Source organism: Seriola aureovittata, chromosome 3, assembly GCF_021018895.1.
Source record: "Seriola aureovittata isolate HTS-2021-v1 ecotype China chromosome 3, ASM2101889v1, whole genome shotgun sequence".
NCBI lineage: Eukaryota > Metazoa > Chordata > Actinopteri > Carangiformes > Carangidae > Seriola > Seriola aureovittata.
The window spans coordinates 13611589-13635941 of NC_079366.1; the positions used below are offsets into that span (position 1 = coordinate 13611589).

The 24353-nt window shown below is 39.9% G+C and overlaps 1 protein-coding gene across 2 annotated transcripts in view; it reads right to left on the reverse strand.

The window, feature by feature from the left end:
• Positions 1–32: 32 nt before the first annotated feature.
• Positions 33–24353, reverse strand: part of evi5l (ecotropic viral integration site 5 like) — a 37832-nt gene continuing 13511 nt past the window's right edge. The window contains exons 3-20 of one of the 2 annotated variants that reach the window (XM_056372008.1): positions 22715–22904; positions 21624–21848; positions 20384–20458; positions 19948–20073; positions 19641–19784; positions 19446–19535; positions 17783–17880; positions 17389–17449; positions 17077–17130; positions 16443–16475; positions 15333–15473; positions 11384–11500; positions 10273–10413; positions 9983–10159; positions 9365–9511; positions 8841–8936; positions 8391–8486; positions 33–4748 (exon numbers count right to left, since the gene is read on the reverse strand). In XM_056372008.1, the coding sequence (XP_056227983.1) occupies positions 4431–4748; positions 8391–8486; positions 8841–8936; positions 9365–9511; positions 9983–10159; positions 10273–10413; positions 11384–11500; positions 15333–15473; positions 16443–16475; positions 17077–17130; positions 17389–17449; positions 17783–17880; positions 19446–19535; positions 19641–19784; positions 19948–20073; positions 20384–20458; positions 21624–21848; positions 22715–22904 (2329 nt within the window). In that variant the 3' untranslated portion in view covers positions 33–4430. The remainder of the gene's footprint in view (positions 4749–8390; positions 8487–8840; positions 8937–9364; positions 9512–9982; positions 10160–10272; positions 10414–11383; positions 11501–15332; positions 15474–16442; positions 16476–17076; positions 17131–17388; positions 17450–17782; positions 17881–19445; positions 19536–19640; positions 19785–19947; positions 20074–20383; positions 20459–21623; positions 21849–22714; positions 22905–24353) is intronic. The other variant, XM_056372009.1, reaches the window with a different exon arrangement.

Here is a 24353-nt window from a genome sequence, read left to right on the forward strand (position 1 = left end):
ACAACAGCAACAAAATCAGGCCTTTGCAAAGGTGCAATGTCAAAGTTTATTTTGTATCATTCATAGGATACAGAACACTGAAATGTATTTTTTCCCCATCATACTGGAATTTATATAATCTTTACTGTCATTTAATATATTTGACAACAACATCAGTTGAACTGCAAGAGAGAAAGAGAGAGGGTGGACAAGGTTCTTGGGTATGATGCTGTGGATATCAAACAGCTGTCACATACAGCACATAAATCTGAGAAATCCTACACCAGACTAACCAGGATCAGGACTGTCTGTAAGGAGAAACTCTCATCATTTAGCACTGTGTTGTTGCATTTCCCGCTTTAAATCAGGGAAAACGTGTGGTGGGAGTTCCAGGTTCAACACGATACATCTGGAGCAACACAGTGTGATCGTTTTACAATCCACGCAAAATCAACTTTATATTACATGGCTGTTTAATGAAGGGCTGTAGTGGCTGACTTGTTGATGAAACCCTTGTTAAACACACATGAAGTCATTGAGCATAGTTTGTAAATCTACCTACTTTTATGGCACATTATGATGTTTAATCATTATCATCTCATGTAATGCTGTTAGCAGGAGAAAATGAAATACTGATGGTAATTATAAAAATAATATTAAGGATGACAGCTAGTACCATATTCAAAAGTAATTTACAAACATATCAAAATGTTTCATCACAGTAGATAGAGTGGTATTTAGACAGTGGTGAGAACAGAGCACCATCACTGAACAGCAGTGTGCAAATGTGTTTATGTGTTTAAGGACACTAAGAAATGATCTGGGTCCAGATTAGTTTCAATTTTTCAGAAAGGAAACTCAGTCCTACAAACAGTTTATGTAGTTTCTGACTGAAATCCAAAATAAAATATTTAAATTATATTCCTCTAGATTTTAGTCATAGTAGATTTGGCAAAACCTGTAGTTACTGATGGTAACGCAGGGCCCAGAGTTAAATTTGAAATATGCTTTGAAGGGTTAACCTGTCAGAAATGCAAGAGAAGAGGAGCAATTTGTGCATATGTTTACAGTGCAGCCAAACACATGATGAGATGATTTATCATCTCCATATTTTAACCGAGAAGAGTAAAGAAAACAGTCAACAACTGCCAGGTTTCAATCCAAATGTGGAAGAAATTTGAACAGAATTTCCATAGAAATAATCAGAAGAGCAGCAATTTAGTGCCGTTACTCTCCAGTAAGGTGCCATTCAGCTATGGCAGAACAGTGAAAGTCAAAAATATGAGGACACTGTAACGTTCCTCATATTAAAACATGAAACAAATGTAAATTCCTTATTTCCATTATATTTTCTACATTGTTTTCAGTTTTATTTGAAATAATAATAATAATTCATTTGTGTTCTCTTTTGATGATTTTATAGGAATTTGGTTAAAATTTGCCACATTTGGATGGAAACCTGGCTGTGGTTGACTGTGGTGAAAAATTGGGTTTGATATAATAAAGTCTGAAGGATTGTAACTTTAAGTGACCAGTTCAGCCAGTTATGGAGTAAATGGATTTAAGGGCTTAAATCTCATGCTGAACAGAGCTGACGCCAGTCTACATTCTGTATATACTAAGAACCAGAAGGAACTGAATTGAAACCGTTTGTACGACACTGATATGGTCTGATGATATCAAAACACTGATTCCAGTGTTAAGATTTCAGTTGCTACACCCACCAATGACCACTAAAAAGCTGTTATTTGCAACAGTCTGGCGGGCAAACCAACATCCTCTTTAGTTTTTGGATGGCCATTTATTGGAAGATCCAATTTCCTTATTTCTGACACAATGAAAATAATGCTCTGCTTTACCATTCTTTCATTTCCATTGCAAAAACAATGCCAGAATTGTGAGGTTGGCCTTTAGAGCATTTACAGAAACTTCCAACATCAGTCCGAGGAATAATGATACTATAGACTATAGCACTATAGAAAGTCAAGATGTTAATCTTGGAGTGAAGTACTTAGATCGCATCAAGGTCCCTCCGAAGAGCTGAATATAATAAGGAATGATCCCACAATGAATCCATTAATCCACACCATCTCTCACTGCTTAATGTCATGAGCAGAGAGTTTCTCTCTCTGTAGTGCAAAAAGCAGAGATCATTGCTCTACATATGACACCCTGTCTGATAAATACACACACTCTTCTTCTCACCATCTTCAGTGCATTTTGACTGACAGTGATACAGCTTTAAATCTTATCTATATAAGTTTGTTCCTGTCACTCTGTATATTTCATACTCTCCATACATTTTACACCCTTTTTCTACACAGAATATATTAATGTTTGATATGTAAAATATTTTCCACCCACACGCTCTCCAGTCATGATGACAGCCTTTTTGTCAGCGTCCTTACGATATGAAGTGCTCCCACCACTTTCATTGGCCCACATGCTGCAGTTTTAGTTGTCAGAAAGTGATATGTGCACATGAACTGGGCGACTCCAGATCAGCACTGTTACCTGGATTTTTCCTTTTGCTTGTATGGGACACTGACAATTAAAAGGAACAGTCTGACATTTTGGGAAATAAGATTATTCACTTAGATGAAAGGGTTGATACCACTCTCATGTGTGTCTGTTACTTGTGGAGCTACAGCAGGGAGATGGTTAGCTTAGCTTACCTTAGCATAAAGACTGGAAACTGCTCTGTCCGAAGGTTAAAAAAATCTGCCTACCAGCACCTCTAAGGCTAAATTAATAAGCAATAAAAAGCACCCTTGCTCTATTTATTACTCTCTGGGGTTTAACTAGCTGTTACGGCCTCACTTGGTCTGGTTTGACCAGTAGCTTATGTTGGATAATGTTAGCTAGATGTTGTTATGTAACTGACATTACTGAGACATTTTTCTTTACTTGTGCCAGTGTTACGCTACGTTTTAGCATCTACCACTATATTACTTGTGGCCACAGTTAATCAAAAAAAAAAAATCAAAAAAAAAAATTTAAGTGTAAAAACAAGTTGGGGTCTAATGTGGGGTGGGCAGGTGATGTGCTGGCCTTTTTCTTGACTGTGTGCAGGAAGTCACCAGTATAAAAGAAATAGCCCAGCTACTCATTTAACTCTCAGGCAGACAGCAATATACAGTAAATATAGTTCCCAAAATGTCAAACTTTAACTCACACATAGACAATGATAGTGTTTGGTTTTGAAGGACCCCACATGGTTCCCATCATAAATACATTTTGAAGAGCTCCAGGGAGGAAAATCACGTTTAAACTGTTCACAAAGATTAAAAGAAAAAACAACAGAAAGAACAAAATGGAAGAAGTAAAATTCAAAATCATAGCAGCACATTTTCCGTCTCTGAAACACTCAAGTGTCACAGTAAACCTGTAACAGACGACTTGTTGGCACAAAGGACGCTGTAGAAAGTTTGGCCTCTGTCAGTATCTCTACGCTCCTATAGTTTCATATAGATATATAAAAAATAAAAAAAATATCAAAATAAATTACAACATATAAATAAGTTAAAAACAAAACATTTGGCAACATTGAGTATCTTCCTTCATTTTTTGTGGGTTATGATGAATATGTTTTGACATGAGCTGTTGAATTGTTATCTGCAAACCACAGACACAGACAACACACATATTTAGTATGTTAAAGTGTTCATGAATCACTCATGAATGCCACCTTGTGATAAACAAATAGTTTGATGTGTACATGTTCCTACACTGTACCTTTCCTTCTCCTACTCATCATTTTGAGTTTTTTTTTTTTTTGTGAATGGATGGCTGATAGAAGTTTGTTTCTGAAGGCAGTGACGATGGATGTGTGTCTTCTTAAAGAAAGCCATAAAAAGGGAAAAGAGAGGATAAAGATGTATTTAACTCTGAACCAATCAGGGAGGAGAGTTATATAAGGGTAGACAGAGCATACTGTATGTCAAGTGTCTATTCTTCAGTTTACAGGGAGAGGGAGGTGTTCTTATCTGTCTACCCATGTTTCACTCCTCGTCACGGTCACGGATTCAGGTCCCATGGTTGATCTCAAGCAGCGAGCAGCAACAGCCTTTATGGTCCAGACTCAGTTTGTTTGTGTGTCATATGTTTGTGTTTGGATGGATATGTATTTTGACGGACAGTTTCTGGCGCAGTTACACGTGGGAACAAGGAGAGAGGCTTTATATTTCCTCTTTGACAGGGAATGGACAGTGTCGGGAACAAGGCGGTGGAGGCATTAACAGGGGCGGAGACTACACATAGTGATGACCAAAAGAGTTCCGATCAATGCCATTATGGCTGCATCAAGTAAAAGGTAAACACTGGAAAAGCCGAGGAGGAGGACTGGATTGGATAATGCAGTCCCAGTTTACAGTAGCAGTCCTGTCCTGTAGAGCTCCAGCGTCTCTTTAGGTCAAAGAAATCCAATGGACTCTTCACACCCCCTCCAGGCCTCAGTTATCCAGACCCTCTGCGCACACCATGCTGCCGTACAGCTGCTGTGGGTCCGGGTGTGTCCGCATGCGCTCCTCCGCCTCGCTGTCTGTGCTGCCCTCGCTATCTAGGCGAGCAGATGGGTGACACGGACCGGACAGGGGAGGGTAGAGGGCATTGGGAGGCAGCGGGCTGGGGAGAAGGTCCTCGTCTGAGCTCAGGTAGTCTCCCTCAGCGGAGGCGGGGCTGGCCAGGCAGAGGTCCTGGTAGTTGGTACTTACGCCTCCACTGTTGACCCTGGAGCTGGGGGCTGCCTTCTGCCCTCGCAACTGCCTGATCTGAGACAGAGAAGACGGTTTTAATTTGATGGGTCCTACAGGTAGGTTTTGTCTATATTTCATCCTGCTCAAAGGAAGCAACGCTCGGATTTTGAAGGCTGACATTATTGTGTATTTTTTGTGTCAAAAAAAAATAAAATAAAATAAAAAAGACCAAACAAACACTGTGTTACCGTCACTCAATACTTTCTTCTTTCTTTCCTCATGCCAGCTGAAGATGCAAATCTATCAAAACGGTTCACCAATATAGAGCTTCATTTTCTAAATAGGTGACCCTTTTTCAGAAAAACAGTGGGGCACTTTAGTTTTTAGTAAATGTTACTCAAACAGGAGACAACTGTGACTGGGGACTAGTTTCAACACTGGACTGATACAAAGTAGGTGCTATCGTGGGTGTTTGACAGCAAGATGGTGTATGTGGGATTGACTCAAAATAAAATACAGCGCCCACGTTCACTGCAATGAAGACACGTCAGCCACAGTGTGGCTCCTCTACTGTATATTATACCTATACTGCATATCTAATCATTTTTAGACAACTAGAGTTGTGAGGTCAAAGTGACCTTGACCTTTGACAACCAAAATCTGATAATTTCGTCCTTGAGTCAAGATGTTACTGAGATATCACATTCATCAGAATGGGACGGATGTACAGAGAGAAAACCCAACCCTGGCTGTCATTGGCTGAGGCATGACAAGAAGGCAAAGATAATATTTCGAGTAACAAAAACACAAAAATAATCTTTAAGTTTTGTAATCTATAGTTTTCATTTCCATCGAAACATCTGCAGGTATGATGATGATGCCTTGTTTCCATAGAAACTCAATAGTATATACGCAAATCTATGTAGAATGTGAGGTAAGGTAAAAAGTACAGCCCAGCTCCTCACATCTCTGTATGGCTGTTTTGAAGTTCACAAGTGAGTTTCGAAATATCAACTGTGAGTTGTGAGAATTCAAGGATTCGGTTTTATAAATTATTTTCAATGTTAAAAATAATGAGAAACTAAATAAATCGTGTTAATCTGTTTGTGAGCTTTTGCAAAAGCATTAGATGTCAGGTGCTGGGAATTTTCTTTTTGACAGGCTGTGAAAAAACTGTGAAACCCACTGACCTGTATCCTAGCTACCATTTAGAGGTTGTGCAATTTCAGCGGTAGGGCCTACAAAGCTAAATCAGAGCACTGGAGGTTTCTCACCTGACTGTGATGTCAGATAGGCAAATAAGTAAAAAACAAAACTGGACTAGATAGATAGATAAATAAAAAAAGATGTGTGTGTGTGTGTTTGCATGTTTCTCATGTCCAGCTTTCAGGTTACGGTGGCTGCTCTTGTTCTTACGCATGCATGCTTTTCACGTGTTAGTCTTGCATGTCCCACAGTGACTCATGACAAATCTCAGAGGTTTTTGTTTTCCCCCTATGGTACACTCAGACGAGCTGCAGGGTGGGGGGGAGGGGGAAACCAGTGGTTAACCATTGGAAATGTTTTGACTGTATCTGACTGCTCTTCAAGCTACAGCAAATTAAAGAACAGAGGCTAAACTTTTTTGGGTCATTTCCTCTTTTTTGTTTTTTGCAATTATACTAATATTTAATATCAAAATATCAGAGAACTGTCAAAATGCTAAATGCACATTACTAAATTAATGTCAAGCTGAATCACAATAAATAACCTGCAGTATAAATGAGGCTGTAAAATCATCCCAGCTAGTTTCTATAGAATCTATCATTATGTATCAGGACTGTCAAAACATCTCATAATCATTAGGTGATCGCTTAGAGCACTATACTGAGATTTTTCTAAATGGTTCAATGCTTCCTCATCCGCGCTCACGCAAGTTTCAGTCTCATTTATAAAACCCACTGCTTTGATAAAAAGCAAAAAAATGTGGGGAGAGGAAAAGAAAAGAGAGGAGAGGAACGGTAAAGAGCAGGGCAGTGTCATCACACCCCCTCACTTAAAGGTTTAAACAGTTCCCTCATAGTCACGCACTGCCACTCTCTGAATGAACAAACCCTCAGTTGTATGTTGGGTGAGAACTTTGTGACTCCAAAACCGCGTTGGAGAGATCTTCAGAAACATGAGAGGTCATTGAATGTTTTCAGACCACAAGAAGCTGCCAAACTTGGAAATCAGCTAAACTTGAGTTACACAATGTATACTGTTTTTTTTTTTCCAATCCCACAGTGAGTTCTGTGCACAGTTGAGTGAACAACTGTGTACAGAAGCCACGCAGCTGTGGGTTCACCTATGACAGAAAAAAAACAGTTACGCACTTATTCTTTTGAAACTCACTCATCTTTCAGAATTAAAGTTCACTGAGAACCAAATGATGAGAATACAGTTGCTGGGGAAGAGCAGTGGTCTCTTATTACAAGAAAGACATTGACACAACTGTGAGTGTGTCGGATGGAAGTGGTGCCTGTTGTGAGGCTGCATGTAGATGAGAAGATTTTTTGTGGTGGTGGTTACCAAGGCTGCAGAATATCTATGTATGTATATGTATAGACATATCTGACACCATTTCGACGCATCTACCAACACCAACATATCCTGAACAGAATTATTTACTACAGGTTCGTCAGCTATATTATTGTGACACTAATAAATCATGGACATTAAAGCAAACAATATTTGCAGGGGCTAAACTACATTTTACATTATCTTTTTATTGGTAGAAATAGAAGATAGGATCCAAATGGGTTGTGCCTATTAGTGTAACAGCTTTTGGTTAACTCTTCCTAGCAACCGTTTCCACATCTGTATTTTAATACAGCCGAATTCCCCAAAAAAGTTGTGTTGTCATTTAGATGTTTTCCTGTTGCTGTTGGTGAACAAGTTTGAAATAGTCCTCAGTCCACCTGCTGTTCACACCAGCAGCATGATTCTCATTTCGCATATGCTTCATTATTCAAAAACTTGCATTGAATTCTTCCTGTCATGTCCTCTGTGTGATTGATGCACATCTGCAGATGGCTCTCTGACCCACCTTGGACCCACCCTCCAAAAATCTGGGTATTCTCATACCTTACTAAATCAGTGTCTCTGTGCAAAGCACTCTTATGTAAGGAATGGTGACAACAAAGAAAGTAATTTTAAGGCTCTGGAAGACAGATACTGTGTCACAGTTCAAGACCTGCTTATCTGAGCTCAATGCTATATTGCACTTAGAGAAATTTCAATATGTTATGATGGGCAAACTTAATAGATTTTCTCACGTATGGCAGCCACTCTTCTTTGTTTGTTTGTATTGTAATATGAAAAATCTTAATTGAAATCACTTGCCGCAGATTGGTTACAACCAACAACAAATGGGCTAACATCAACACGTCAGGCTGAATGAATTAAGTGAAACAAAATGGCAATTCAGCCTGCAACTATTGATTATCTATCTTCAAGTGTTTTTCAAAATATCGACTAATTAGTTGATCAATTTTCAGTTCCAGGAAGAGCAGCAAAAGGCTCATGGAAAACACACTGCGGGTATTCATTAAAGGAAATTCCCAAAGGGACGCTGTGAAACTACTTAGTGTTGTTACCACAGTCTCAATCGTATCTAAAAGGGTGTTAAATGGTTTATTGGTCCACATTTATGAAGAAATCTTGTAAACAGTGTAGTTTTGTGTGTGTGTGTCCAACCTCATTCTTGAGCTCAGCGATCTGGTCCCGGAGCTGGGTGATGTACTGTCTGGAGTCTGAGTGGTTCAGCTGGCCCTGGATCAGCCCTTCCTCCTTCTGAAAAACACATTTGACAAACACAAGTTCAAGGTCGGAGTCTCTTTACTGTTACAGTCCTATACAGTCCCTGTATATACAGATCCAAACGTCTACATGGCGATGCGCTGATCGGCTCTGATGTCAATCTGAATCTGCAAGTATGCGTAAATAATCCACCCACCACACATCTGAACTGATTATTTTCCACGATTTAGAGGCTCGCACCTGATCACACATTACCATTATTTCTCAGTGGGATATTACGTGTGATGATATGGTGACATATTACACTGAAGTAGGTTGGTTTTAAGCAAACAGCGGGAATATAACTGCGATCCATGCATGAATAGTCTTAATACATAAAACACACACCTGTATCTCGAGTTCAGCAATCTTCTGCCTGAGTTCAGCCACGGCAGCCATACTGTCTGCTTCCCTCAGTCGCACAGCCATCACCTCCTCTTTACTCTACACGTGGAAGTCGGAAGACAGAGCGAGAAAGATGATGACATTTCAAGCAGAACACTGTGGTTGACAATGACATGCTGGATTTCAGTGATGTATGTTGATAATAAACTGTCTTAGTCCTCCTCTGCCCCCCCCCATCTCTTAATCCAGGCATCTTACATTGCATGTGTCCTTCTTTTGTGGATATGATTCCCAGAATTTATAGTCAGACTCTGCCCATTTCTCATCTATTTTCTTTTTATCCTCTTCTGTCTTCTTTTATCAGTTTTGTCTCATTTATTGGTGTTTTTCCATCTTGCTGTTAGTGTCTCATACTGTCTCTACGTTTCAAATGAATCAGTATTTAAATCAACCAGCCCTTCTCTCATGTTCCACTCTCCCCCCTGTTGCCAACTCCTTCTCCTCCTCTCTCTCCTCTCCATACAGACCTTGCAGTCGAACTCGGCCTGCTTCCTTTTCATCTCATTGAGTTGGGCCTGGAGAGCTTTGTTCTGATTGGCCAACATCTGGAGCCGGTCCTGCAGGGCGGAACGTTCCTGCTCGTGGCGACCAATCAGCTTGCTGTGGATCTGGTTCTAGAATGAAGAAGGTCAAAGGTGAGAGGGTGAGTTTCCTGATTAATTCATGAACCACTTTGTCTGTGAAATGCCAATGACAACTTCATAAAGCCCAAGGTGAGATCTTGAAATGACTCATTTTGTCCAGTCAGCAACTTAGTCAGTCGAGTCAGTTGAACTTACTATCAAAGTTGTCAGTTATATGTCTGTCATTTTTCTTATTGATTATTTGACTAATCACTGTAGCACCAGACAAGGGAAAAAAACATAATGTAATTTATTATTATTATTTGCTGCATAATCCTGACACCACAGGGATGATCTGCTTTTATCATTTTGATTAACACTGTTCTAATGAAATGCTTGAAACAAATGACACAGCACTGACTTCTACACCATATATCTGTGTATGCAAGAAGAGGACTTGACTGTTTGCATACCCTTTATGACTGACTGACTGACAGTGTGTAGTTGTGAAGTGTGACAGACCTGGCTCTCCAGCTGCAGGGCTTTTAGTTTGACCTCCCGGAGCTCAGCCTGGGCCTGGGCCTCCCTCAGTCTGACCGTCATCAGTTTGTCCTGCAGCTCGTTCATGGCGTTCTTCTTCGGGGACTCCTTCCAGTGGCCACCCCCACCACCAGTGCTGCTGCCACGGGACATATGATGCTGCAGAAACAGAGTGAACAGGTGTAACTCTCCTGCCGCTGTACAGGTGGGACACATGAACATGCACGCATGTGTAGTTTACAGAGAAAACAGCACAGGTTTGTGTGCGTTACCTGCCAGCGCTGGTTGAGCTCAGTGACTGTGTCCTGCATCTCTCTGAAGGAGCGCAGCGTCTCCAGCTCCCTCAGCTTCATCTGCTTCACCTCCTCCTGCAGAGCCGCCATGTTGTTCTCATCAGGCAGGCAACTGCTCCTCTGGATGGAAAATATTTTTCATGATCACAGTTTAGCAAGACTAACTAGTCCACAGCCATGTTAGCGGCTCTGTGAGGCTGCTGTATGGGAAAATAAATGCACTGTTGTACCAGAAAGGAAATCCTTGAGGTTTTTGCTAACCTCAAGGATTCACACAATGCATTTTGGAAAGTAATATTGAATGTAAACATACAGTGACTTTTGTTTGTTTATGAGAAAACTTAACAGTGCACCTTTAAGGAGGTATTATACCTGCCAAACAATATTATGTTCCATCACCTTAGTTTGTGTGTTAGCATGCGCCAAATACTGCTAAGGAATTTTAATTTCCCAGGTATTTGGAGATTTAAGTACTGGACCAATTAAAAGTTTGACATCATGATGGCACTAGAGGAAGAGTGAAGGGGTCAACAAGGTTATTACAGTTCATCCTGAAGGGGACATGAATGTCTATACAATATTTCATAGCAATTCATTTAACAGTAGTGGAAACACTTCACTCAAAGCCACATATGTAAACCTGTTGATGCAGCTAGTGGAAAGGTTAGGGGATCACCAGAGTCAGTAGGATTCATGGAGATGGTGGAGATATTTCAGTCTGGAGCAAAGCAGTTAAACAGCTCGCCAACAGACAGACATTGCCATTGATGGAGCAGCGAGCGGGACTGAAAAGTTCCAGGAATATAAAAAAAAAATCGTACAAACAAACATTGGCATTGAGACATATTTGCCTTTTCTTACATTCAGTTTTACATTAAAGTGAAACCATCATTATTAAAATGAGGAAGAGCTGTTGTGTCCTAACACCTCAAGAAGTAAAAGCGAAACCTCAGACATTAACACTTTTTCTATTTAGCTTACAGTAAAATAATCTTTACCACATTCACAGGTGCATGCCTGCTGTCTCTGCTCTTTGTTCACACAGTGTTTTCTCTCACACACTAAAATGTACGTCTGTGTGTCCACCCACCTTCTCCAGGTCCAGAACCTTGTCTTGCATCTCCTTCAGCGCTCCGAGCAGTTCAGCCTCTCGCAGTCTGGACTGCTCCAGCTGGGTCTGCAGATTGCTCACAAACTGCTCTGTGTACTGAAACAAACATCACTGGTGTTACACAGGTATACTGTTTCCCAGGTCAGTGGGGCTTGACATCAGCTCGTACTAACTATGAAGAATAGTGGTCACTATAACAGACCTTGTTTGGGTCAGTTTTATTGTCATATGCAGACGAGATGATGGGATTTGTCATGACTAGGGGTTTAGATCAGCTAGAAGTTCCACAGCACTTCATTGGGTGTGAATTCTGCCACAAGCCTTTGGTGTTATATCTCTTTCTCTTTCATTTTCTTCTGCTGAGAAATCTAACAGCAGATTAAATATTCAGACACTGTCTTGGACTCCTGAATCCTTGCATGCTGTTTGTCTTTTTTTTTTCTTTTTCTGGGAGCTAACATTGTCATCAATAATAATAATCAATACGTTTTCTGCACACAAGCTACATATTATGAAGCCAGTAGGAAATTAGCAGTTCTACATTTGATTCCTTGGCTGCTTCCACAAAACAACCAAGAGTCGTTGTGTTATTCCTAGCTTCTGTAAGAAATAAATCAAGATCATCAATTGCAATATGCCACTTCAACCCCCGATCATGATTATCTGCAGCTGGTCTGCATACGGCAACAGAACGAACACTGTTTAAGGGTTTTATTTTTCTCTGAAGCCGTCAAACGTCAGTTGATTTGTCTGTTCTGTGACTGATGTTCCCAGCTGTTAGCACATGTCTGTAGAGTAGCCCAACTTGAAAATTGCTAATGAAAAAAAATGAATTTGGTATCCAACGACACTCTTGCCCCACTGACTCAGATTGATGTCATAATATAGAAAGCTACTGTACATTTTCAAGTCACCACATCAAAGTGCAACTACAAAGATAAAGGCGTGAGAACAGCAGAAAAAACTCAGGCGGCTGAGTGGAAAAATACTTTCCTACGAGGCAAAATACAAAAGGTTGAAATTGGGCAAGTACATGGTGTGAGTAAAAGAGTCTCGATTTGTCATTTTGGGCATCTCAGTCTTGGTTATCAAAGAGAACTGTGAGTGTCTGGAGTTGTGTGAACTCTGGTGGGTGATGGGTGCTGGCAATCTGAGGTGGAATAAAATCATGTACCACAACGGCATCACTTAAAATGCCTTAAATCAGAAGAATCAAAAGGCTTGCATTTTTTTTCTTTATAAGTAACACATCTTTTGCTTGTTCTTCATTCTGTCTGAATGTACGTAACATTAAAAAAGAGAAATACAATGTATGAATTTTGTCACGTCATTGTCACAGAAGAGTGTGATAAGCATAGGTGAATTTTAACTGTAAATGTCTTTATGAAGACCCCTGGTTCTCACCAAAAGGGTTTATTTTTTTCTAGGACAGCAAAGTGTTAGTTGGCATATTCATTACAAATTGTGAGTGTACTGTATGTATAAAAACAGAAGCCCCTGTGTGCTCTTTACAAATTAGAAATTAATATGGTCTTATTATATAGTAGCACCACATATCATGTAGAGGCAGAGAAGATTATTCAGTCTCCAGGACAGACAGGAATGTTTCAAAACCCAGTGATGGAGAGTTTTCAGATTCTTTACTGTAGTAAAAGTAATGATACTTCAAAGTAGAAATACTCCATTATATGTAAAAGTCCTGCATTGAAAATGTTACACAAATTTTATTATTAAAAAGGTACTTTACTTATCAAAAGTGAAAGAAAAAGTAGAATTACTGCCTTGTGGTTGTATGGCTCCGGCAACCAGCCGAGCTGCAGGAAATATCTCACAATCTTCCTTTCCTGAGTTACAGTCTTGAATAATGGCCAGAAGTGTTTTCGCAGAACATTATGATGTCACAGGGAAGTTGACCTTTAACCATTTCGATACAAAGTGTCATCACTTCATCATTTTATCCTATAACACATCCGTGTGAAATTGTGTCATAACTAGCGTGTTGATTCAAAAAAGTCTTTTGTGAGGTCACAGTGACCTTTTGACCACCAAATTGTAATCAGTTCATCATTCCAGCCAAATTTGAAGAACGGCGTTACTGTGATATCACGTTCATGAGAATGGGAAGGACAGACATACGGACAATCTGAATACATAAGGCCTTCAGTCATAGCTGTTGCTGCCAAGGAGTACAAAAAACCCAGAAAACCACTGAATATCAGAAGCAATCAAAAATTTAAGTTTTTAACCTTCAAGGTCAGTCCATATGTATTTCGACATTTTTACACATTTTTTCATAAAACAGAAATTTAATGATCTACAACAAACTGCATCCATCACCATACAACTAACTTGTTTTCCCTGTGAAAACTTTATATTTTGTGGATTTCTCATGTGCCATTGTGACAACCCTCCGTACGGCCCGGTTTGTGACAGCCATAAAATAAATTTGCCTTGTCTTGCCTTACTTCCACATTTAATTTATAGAGCATTTTTAAAAAAATACTCAGACTCTTACAAGTAAAAGCACTGTATGTGATTCAAGTTTATCATTGCTTTGCTGTGGAAATATTAACTGAAGAGATCATATGTCCATATGCCATAATGTCCAACATGCTCAAACTATATAAAAATATATAAAATTTCTGAAATATACACGGCATCCTAGAGGTAGTTTTCAGGCTGAAAATTAATTTTGATTTCAAAATATTGTATCTTTGTGATCTGGAGGGTCTTCAAGGTACAAAGAGAGACAGGTCTCTGATGAGAGTGTTGTTGGGTGCAGGTAAAAAGGCTTGACTAGAAAATGGCTTAAGAAGGATACACCAACTGTAAATGAATGGATTGACTTGGTGCATGATATCTATACTATGGAAAGAATCACATTCACACTAAGAACTCAAACTGACTCCTTTAACAGGAACTGGTTTGCTTGGCTGTCGTTAACAATAAGGCCTGATTTTGTATAGGACCTCAACATACCAAGAGCTTTTATTTTTCTTCCTCGGGCAGAACAAACTAGGACAATCAATGAAGCAGATATTCTTTTGTACAAAGCCATTACTTTTGTTAATTTAAGGATGTAACCTCCCCTGGTTCTGTTCTGGTTTGTTGTGTGTTTTGTTTTAGAGGGAATTAAGCCTGTTGGGCTGCCTCGTAAAAGTGTGTGTTTAAAATGTCAAGAAAACCAATAAAAAGTAAATTACAAAATAAATAAATAAAAATACATAAAATTTCTGGTGTTGTTGACAGGGCCAACACAACTCCCCTGTTGCAAAACAGATGTTTTGGTGGCTTGTGTTGCAAACATTTAAACTTAGAAATTTCCACTGAAGTCTTTAGACAATCAGTGTTGCAAGTAGTTTATTCAAGTCAAACACTGGCTGCCCTAAATCTGACCTGAGACAAAGAGATGGTTTGTTTAATCCATATGAAATATAACACCATTTTTTTTATGATTCATATGGATTAAACAAACAAGATAATGTAACGTGTTAATTAGTGAGTTTTCAAGCTGCTGGTAGGTGGTTATTTCTACCTTCAGATAGAGCCAGACTAGCTGTTTCCAACTGATTCCATCCGAAAAAGTCCAACAGGCGCTTTAAGTAAGAGAAAGTAAGATTGAAAAAATGTGTTTTTACATATATTTTTGACATGTATTTTTCTACTTTAACAAATACTTTCACTTTTCATTTTTAGTTTTGTCTTTTTAACAAACTGGTATCAACTGAATCAGGAAGCATGATTTTGCATAGAAAAGCAGCCCAGATTCTGAAATCTGGACATTGACACACACTCAAGATGACATTGTCCCATACGCAGATAAACCGCTTCGGCCTTGACAGATAATTTTATTGCATGAATCCCCTATTCAACATCGTTCATAGTGCTACCACAGTGTTTGGGTACAGATTGTGTACCCTGTGTTTACCCTCTGTTGCTGCAGCTCTCTGATGGTGTCCTGCGCTTTCTCGAGGCTCTCGCTGGCTGTGTTGCACTGCTGCCTCACCACCGCCAGCTCCCGCTTGATCACGTAGTTCTCCTCTGCTTCCTGTGCCCTCGTCACCTGACCCTGGAACAGCAGCAGGACAAGGGTCTAGATCAGCTGTGGAGTTTAAACTTTAAAATGCAGACTTTATACCAATGTAGGGTGAAGGATGATTCTGAGGAAACGTAACATCATTATGCTTAAGGGGAACTTTATTACATGGTACATGGTAGATTTTTTAAGGAAAAGTTTAATATTTAAAAAATAAGTTTATTCAGTTTCTTGCCGAGAGTTAGCTGAGAAGCCTTATACCTGATATCTGTCTGAAAGTGACAAAATCCATCTACAAGCACCTTTAAGGCTCATTAATTAGCAGGTTCTATCTTATATTTTGTTTAATCCTTCAAAAATTAGTGGTAAAAGGGCTGTGGTCAGCAAATAAATAGTCATAGCTGCCCCTGTAAAACCAATATAGGTTTTACACTTAAACACTTAAGTTTTTGTACAGATTAAACAACAAGATATAACATGTTAATTATTGAGCTTTACAGACGCTAGTAGGTGGATTTCTTTGCCGTTTCCACATGTTTCCAGTCTTTATGCTAAGCTAAGCTAACTGTCTCCTGGTGGTAGCTTTATATTTAACAAACAGACATGTACTTCTTCTTATCTAACTCTGCGCAAAAGCAAATAAACAAATTTCTCCAAATGTCTAATATGCAGGATATTTTATTGACATTTTGGTGACCTACAGGTATTTATAATGAAAATGTATAATAGTAATAGCAGTAATAATAAACCTTTACATGCCACATGCAGGGACTGTACAACCTCATTAAAATTCCCATCATGGATAAATAACAGTACATGCATTCAGGGATCACAGGATGTCCTTGTTGACTGAACAGATAAACAAAATTAACAACATTCTCTCATGCACTTTTGGCTGGCTATTGGTAAGAGGAGGGAGATAAGCAGAAAAAGGAGGAGGGGGGGGTGTGAGTAGGGCAGAGGACAGTGAGGTCAGTGGGAAAGTGGTTTACAGTACTCTACCTGTATCAGTCTGTCTGCCAGAGCAGCACTCTCCTACAGCGCAACAAAGGAGAGGGACAAGAGGATGAAAAAAGAGATGAAGAGAGTGAAAGACAGCGGGACACCCGGGAGGATAAACCACAAAACCAAAGAGGACATTTAAGGAAAAGAAAGAAATGGGACAAAGATTGAGGAACCAATCATTCGAAACAAATGTAGGAGTGTGGAGGTGATTGTGAAGAGAAAAGAGGCAGCAGTGAGATCACTCAGAAAAAAGTATTTGCACAGAGGAGGAGAAGATTAAAAAAGGGAGTCTCTCTCAATAGCAGAGTACTGGTTCAGAGGGTTAAAAAAAAAAAAAAAAACCTTGCGTGCAAATAGGACCAATCACAAGCATCCACACTATTCTATACTTTAATCCACACACCCACGCGCACACACACCCACGCACACACACCCACATACAAGACCAATCTCTTCAGGATACGAGAACAAACACCACAAAGTGAGTTCACAAATTAAAACCTGCAGCATTATCAAGTTACAGTATCTGATTAAAATGGGACGAGTCCTCTGCTTTTTCATCTCAATGATGCTGCATAAAACGGATTCATTTTAGCATCTCGATAAGCTGGAATCAAATCTCATCTCTTACCTTCTCCAGTGTCTCAATCCTCTGCTTCAGCAGCCTGTTTTCTGTGCGTAATCTCTGAGCAGAGACAGTCAGAGGGGAGAGGTGCTGAGGAGTCATTGTGTATGGCCTATTCATTTTTGTACTTTTTAATGTAATATCGACATCATGCACAAACGCATTAAACACAAGCTGCTAAGCGCTCACACACATGCGCACACACACGCCGCACACATGCGCACACACACGCACACACTCGCACACACACGCAGACACACGCACACACACACGCGTGCACACCAACACACACACACACACACACACACACACACACACCTTAATCTCAATTTGCTCCTCCATTTCTTTGTTCTTGATCGTGGTGTATTCTTTCTCAAGTCTGAGGAAAAACAAACAAAAGCAGATTGTGACGCATTACCTCAATTCAATGAAACAAAAAGACCGCTTCCTCCTTTTACTGTTGTGCATCAATGCTTAAAAAACTAAAATCAGAAGAGGATAGAACTGGAAAACACCTCTTCCTGGTGTGCCATCCACTCATCACAATACTTATAAAAAAACAAAACAAGCACACATCAAACACCGGATATGAGCGTGCATCGTTGTAAAAACCTCAGCATTAGTAAGACAGAAATACAAATCCTCCTGGGCCACATAAGGCCCGGCCAACCCGAGTTGCACTAGTTGTTAGTTGAGTAATACGTGCTCTTACTTCTTCATCCTCTTGGGGTTGTATTTGACCTGGTAGGCCCTGAGGATCAGCTTGTCTGGGCAGCTGTCAAACTGGTGGGGGATCACCTTCTGGAAATGCTGCCAGACCCAGAGGGAGACAGACACAAGATTAGAGAGCTCAAGACTGACAAAGAATTTCATTCATATTTTATGAAGAAGCTGGCAGATACTTTGTGAAAGAGTGAACAGGAGCGGCAAAGGATCCACGCTGCCTTCGTGGCGAAGTCGGCAGCTGCTGCATTTTTGGAAAACAATGATTGTTCTGGTTTTCTGTGATTAACAGACAATGCTGTATAATTAAAAACTCAAACCTTTGATACACTTCATGATATCACTTGTTACCACTTCAGCCTGCTGATATATTTATTTTGAGGTATAAAGTACTGAATCATAAACTGAGTTGAGACTTTAATGCCAGAAAATTGAGAAGTCCAAAGTCTAGTAACGGAAAATGCAGTGAGACACCTTTGACAACAGTTTGTACTGGACTGGCAACAGATAAATAAATATATATATATATATATACTGATAAATTGTTTAATATAAAACAATTTATCAGTATCTTTTTTATTATATACTAGAGCTGAATCATTAGTCAATTAATCGATGCAATGATGCACAGAAAATTAATTATCAGCTAAATCTGATAATCGATCAATAAAAGGGCTCAAATTTCTATTTCTTCAGATTCTGGACTGTTGGAATAAAATTGATTAGCTACACCTAGATAAAACTAATGCAGTTTAATACAACGTGCCTGTAATAAATCCTCCTTAATGAAGATCATAATGTTCATTTGTTATTGAATCTGTTTAAGAGGATGTTGGATTACTTTAATGGTCATTTTGGAGGCTGTAATTAGTGGAGTTGCTGAACTGTGCTGGGCTATACTGAGCGGTGGTTTAAGAGCCTTAATTCATATAAATGTGATGGACAAAATAATAGGAACTCCACTAATTACAGCCTCCATGAAATGACGATTAAAATAAATCCAACATGCTCCAAAACAGAGTCAATAAAACATTATAATCTTCATGAAGGAGGATTTATTGCAGGCCTGTTGTATTGGATGCATTAGTTTTATCTACTGTAGGTGTACCTAATACAAGTGAGTGTCTGTGTCACAGCAATCCTTTTGAATTTGTAGTCCAGTATTTTCTGATCAGGGATCTGACAAAGGGGGTCTATTATTATCATTACCATGACGATGAGATAAGATGATGATGATTAGATGATTGAATAATTATACATCATCCGTTTGTTGGGATTTTATTAAGGAGAAACAAATACATTATTTCTGTGTTAATTCTCTCCCTTGTGACTGTTTATGCAGATACTGCATCCGGATCATGAAAGATGCATGTAACTGACGACAAGCTTTACAAACAGTGTCAAAATCACCATCATGCCTGTTTCACTACATATAAAACACTGATATACAAGCATCTCATAGCACCATCAAATATGTGCTGGTTTATGTTTTAAATCACTGGAAGTGAGTGAAGCTTTCTTTTTTTTTTTTTTTCTTTTTTTTAATTCTGTAGTTCAGAGGGTTCACATGCAAAAGGAAATGTGAAGCCTGTGACTCATGACTGAATCTGTACATGAAACTCATTTGATGGTACAAAGCTGAGGCTGTTTACCTGCGACATGCCCTCCATGTCCAGCTGAATGAGGTCAGTCTGGTTGTACTGCAGGATGGCCAGGCCCACACGGAAGATAATCTCTAGACCCTGCAGACAGGTCATGTATTTCATTATTTGTGCTTAGCAAACTGAAATAACAGATTAGTAGACAGAGTATACACAGTCAAAAGACATGCGCAAACTGTTTCCTACCTCATACATGAAAATATCAAAGATGCGAGTGGCGACAGGCAGAGGGAGGAAGGTGAGGAAAAGGGTGAGGAACCAGGATGAGGCGTACATGGATGTGTGGAAACTCTGGGACCGGAAATGGACGTTCAGCTCCGGAAGTTGCTCCTGAGGTTACAAAAGAGCACTCAAATAACTAAAGTAAACTCAAAAGGCCATGTCCAAATATGAATCGATGTGCTGGAGATATCAATTGATGATTTGCTGCCCCTCTGTGGACAAGTTTCACACTGCAAGCCTCTTTCTTTACAGACTCATATCTCCTCTTTACCTGTAGCAGATATTCAAACTGGTAGATGCAGAGGCCCAGCTCAGCCATGCTGGGCTTGAACAGCTCCCTCAGACGGTATTCCTGCATCAGACGCACGAAAACACAAAATGCCTCCTCCTCTGGCATCTGGGAGGAGGTGAGATGGGTGAGCAAAGTTCCCTCATTAGTTAGACAATCAGACACTGCTTATGTTGAACTGTATATGACTCATATTTCACTGATCACTGACTTAACCTCCAGGGACAACCCTAATTAACCCTAATTGCCTTGCAGTTTTTCCAAAAACCACATAATCAACAGTTTTTAGTTGTATTAATCACAGAAATCTAGTGGGACGGATTGTGATAAACCTCATGACTCCCATGGTGAAGTTATGTACTCAGCCTTTAGGCAAAATACCCTCATTATGGATCATTTCCCTGATATGTTTGATTACCTGCATAAGCAGCAAGCCAACTATGAATGCACTGCCTTGGCAGTAGCCCACCTCTCGGTCCACCAGGGAGTATGCCTGAAAAACACACACAGACACACACTCACGTTACGTTTTCGAACATTCAGACTGATCAGCAAGGTTCAACAAGTCACCAGAGGTCCTTTCATTTCCAGAGGAGCTCAGGCGGGAAACTTGACTGTTGTGTAGACGTCGTCAATAAGCTCGTCTGAATGGTGATCAACAACCAATTTCCACGTTTCCTTGTTTCCCAACAGATTCACTTTCAGGAACAAAATCACATCAGGAAGGTTGGAGTGATTACAGTCATTCAGGTCTTTAGAGTTACTTTCATCTTTTTCTGAATGTTTGCAGGAAAAAAACGACACACTGTTTTATTTTTCATTAATGCTACATATTACTTACCTGTCATGCTGAAATAAATAATTTTGATGAACTAACACATGGTGGATCAAATTTCTCAAATGTAAAGCCTTCTTCCATTTTATGTCATTGTAAATTGAATATCTTTGGGATCTGGACAAACAACAAGTAAGTTGTCACCTTGGGCTCTGAAAACATGATGGGATTTCAAGCAATTAATCACAGAAGTAATTGACATATTAAATATACCCTAAGGAAAAATGCATTTGTGTGGGGATGTTTGTTTGCATTGTGCATGCACATGACCATGAAGGCAGCACAAAATACATTCCTGTGCCATCAAAGGCAGTAAAGAAGAAGACTACGAGATAGCAAACAATGCATAATTGAAAACATAAAAAAAAAATTTGCTTACAATTTTTTTTATGAGGAAGGAAATGCATTTAACCTAGACCTCAAGGATACACACAATGCATTTTGGTGAGTCACACTGAATGTAAACATAACTTTGGGTGAAATTAAGGTCTCAGTGCAATTACATGGTCAGCAAGTTTAACCCCTATCACCTGCCAGCAGGACATACTAGGGTTGTTAGTGTTAACATCACAACGTCTCTACCAGAGGAGCAGAAAAATATCTGATCTGGCACTAAATCAACATAATCTGAGCCTCGAGCAGCACCAAGTCACACTGTGATCACATGCTAAATCACTTCATAAATAACTAAATCAAAGAAAACATAACTTAGAGTTGAAGACACATTTATTCTAAAAGGCACAAGTCTTACCTTTTAACAGACACTAAATATCAAACTGAGAAGTTCAGACCTTGAGGTGATGTGAAATGCTGCAGTGCTCACCTTCATGACATTGAAGAGGACTTCCTGCCCCAGGCTGTCCTGGCCTTTGAAGAACTCGTGCTCGGGGTAGGTGCGGGCAATGTCTCTGCGGATGAGTTTCTCGCAGGGGGAGGACATCTTCAGCAGCTCAGAGTACTGGTTCTTCACTGGCATGTCAGTGGCATTGCCAAGCAGCTGCCAGACAATGGCCCGGAAATGATGAGGGATGCCCTTCCTGATCAACTCCTGGAGGGCAGAGAGAGAGAGAGAGAGAGAGAGAGAGAGAGAGAGAGAGAGAGTGAGATTAAAGAGGACGAATGATGAATACCTTGCTCCTTTATGTAGTGAGGGATGCAATTTAAAGAATCTCTTGGAGACCAAAGAGCAGGAAGAGGAATCAATTATGGAACAATGAATAGATGTATATTTACAAGCACCCTTTAGCACTATTTCATAATTACAGCCACTCAGTACATTATGATGTATCGCTCTTCACAATAATTCTTAACCCCACGTTTTAGAAAAGCTGCGTGTCATTTTTTTGCATGTCTGTAGAGTTTTCAGCCAGTGTCATTTTGCTCGGTTTGTCTGCTCTCTACCATTTTGCCCCGACTTATTTTTTGCTGTCCCTTCTCTCATCCATCTTCTCTTCCCCTGGGTTTTCTCTTTTTGTCACAGAGGACACAGAGGGACACAAAGACAAAGGGAGGGGAGAATAGGATGAAGAGAGAGCTATAGTGGTGCATTGCAACTGAAAGGCATTGGTGTAATCGTATCAAAACTATCTTATTAACACATGGCAACACTCAGGCAGATTGTTAGGGTTTTCTTCCCAAACTGTTCCGTTGTGGGGCAACGTCAACAAAAACAAACCCTGTGGTCTCAGACAACACTGTTCCTGACACACACATATACACACAGCTAAAACAGACCAGTGACGAAGTCTGTGTCTGTGAATACATGTGGCCAACCAGCCCCTGAATAAAAGGTGCAATGAACAGTGCCCTGTTTGTTTTGTTTTGTAAAGTTATCCATTAAACTTCCTGTGAATCATTTTTTTATTATATTCAATGACTCACTCTTGGTAAACTGCTACATGAGACAATCCCTACCTTCAGGAGTTTGTCCTTCTTGCGTCTCCACTCTTCCCACTCGTTGACGATGCGGCCCCACAGGATCCAGGTGTCCTCCTCCAGGTGTGACAGGTTGGAGGAGGCCGAGGAGCTGGACACCAGTGAGGAGCCACTGTTGCGCCGTGAGCCGCTCATCGACCGCATGGACTTGGAATCGGCCTCCAGCAACCTGCATGAAGTGACAGTTCATAAGATTAAGACGATCAAATTACAATCGATTATTTCTGATGGAAAAGGCACATGACCACACTGAACAACGTGTTTGTCTCATACAAGAAAGTAAACACACTGGAGAGTGACAGGGAAGCTAAGACGAGCATTAACAGTCATGGCGGACCGACTGGCCTCCCTGAGAGACCAGCAGCCTCCGGGCACCTTATCTGAAACTACAGAATGAGAGGCTGAACCACGAGGACGTTACACACACGGCTGTATACAGGGGTCAGACTAATGGGAGTTTTTTTTATTGTTTATGGAGGGCCAGTTAACGCAAACAGACACCCCACTTCATCTATTACAAGCTGCCAACCTATCTCAGCCTTTTAAATTAATATGTTACTTTTATTGGCACAGAAATCCCAGAATTGGATGTTGAGCCAACATAAACAATATAAACAAAACAAGTACTGCAAAAAGGTTCTGTAAATACAGTCTGTGTTTTTGGTATAATCACAGTAGAAATGTTAAAATACTGTCTTTCATGCTGTAGCCTTAGACTTTGTTCAACATACAGTACAATAAGTCTGTTTTTTGTAAAGGAGGTGGGTAGAGCATCTGTCGGTCAGCTGAGATTTGCCAGTATGGGACACATTTCCACTACACCATTTTTAATCCTGTGAAACGCCAAGTTATCATTTTTACACCACAGTTTATGTTAGGATTAAACCAACAAGGTATAACATGTTAATTTGTGAATTTTAAAGGACGGCTAGCTGTTTCCCCCTGTTTCCATTTACTATGCTAAGATAAGCTAATATGATATCCATCTTCTTACCTAATGCTCAGAAAGAAGCAAAATAAACATATTTCCCAGAACTATTCCTTTAAATGTTGTTTTTTTAATCCTTCTTATCCTTTTGAGTCTGAGACAAAATGACGGCAGGAAGCAGAGATGATGTGATTAAAGAGAAAGCTCTTTACCCCCGAGGGTGGCAAGTTCAGTTCCACTTTGACCCCAAATGTCTGATTCCTTTAAGTCACTTGACTCCTACGTCCTGCAGTTTGACCCCTCTGCTGAAACATGTGATGGCTGGATGAACACGCTCCGTCTTTGTGTCTCCTTGAATTTGACTACTGTGCTCCTGCTGGGGTTTCCCATGGAGAATCTGGTGCTCTTAGCTGTGTGGGATTAAACTTTACCCTTGAAAGAAAAGTCTAAAACATGACTGTGAAACCAGGTGAATACATTTTCAGATATAATCCCAGAGGAAATGGATGAGCTTCCTGAAAGAACACACAGCCGCATCCAAGATACGTACATGCTCTAAGTGAGAGGAGGTGTTTTAGTCTAATGCAGAGGTCACTAATAGTTGGACCGTAGTCCAGATCCAGAGTCAGACAATGTTCTATCCAGACCCAGACGTCAAACTATAAATCATTGAGAATTATAAAATTTTGA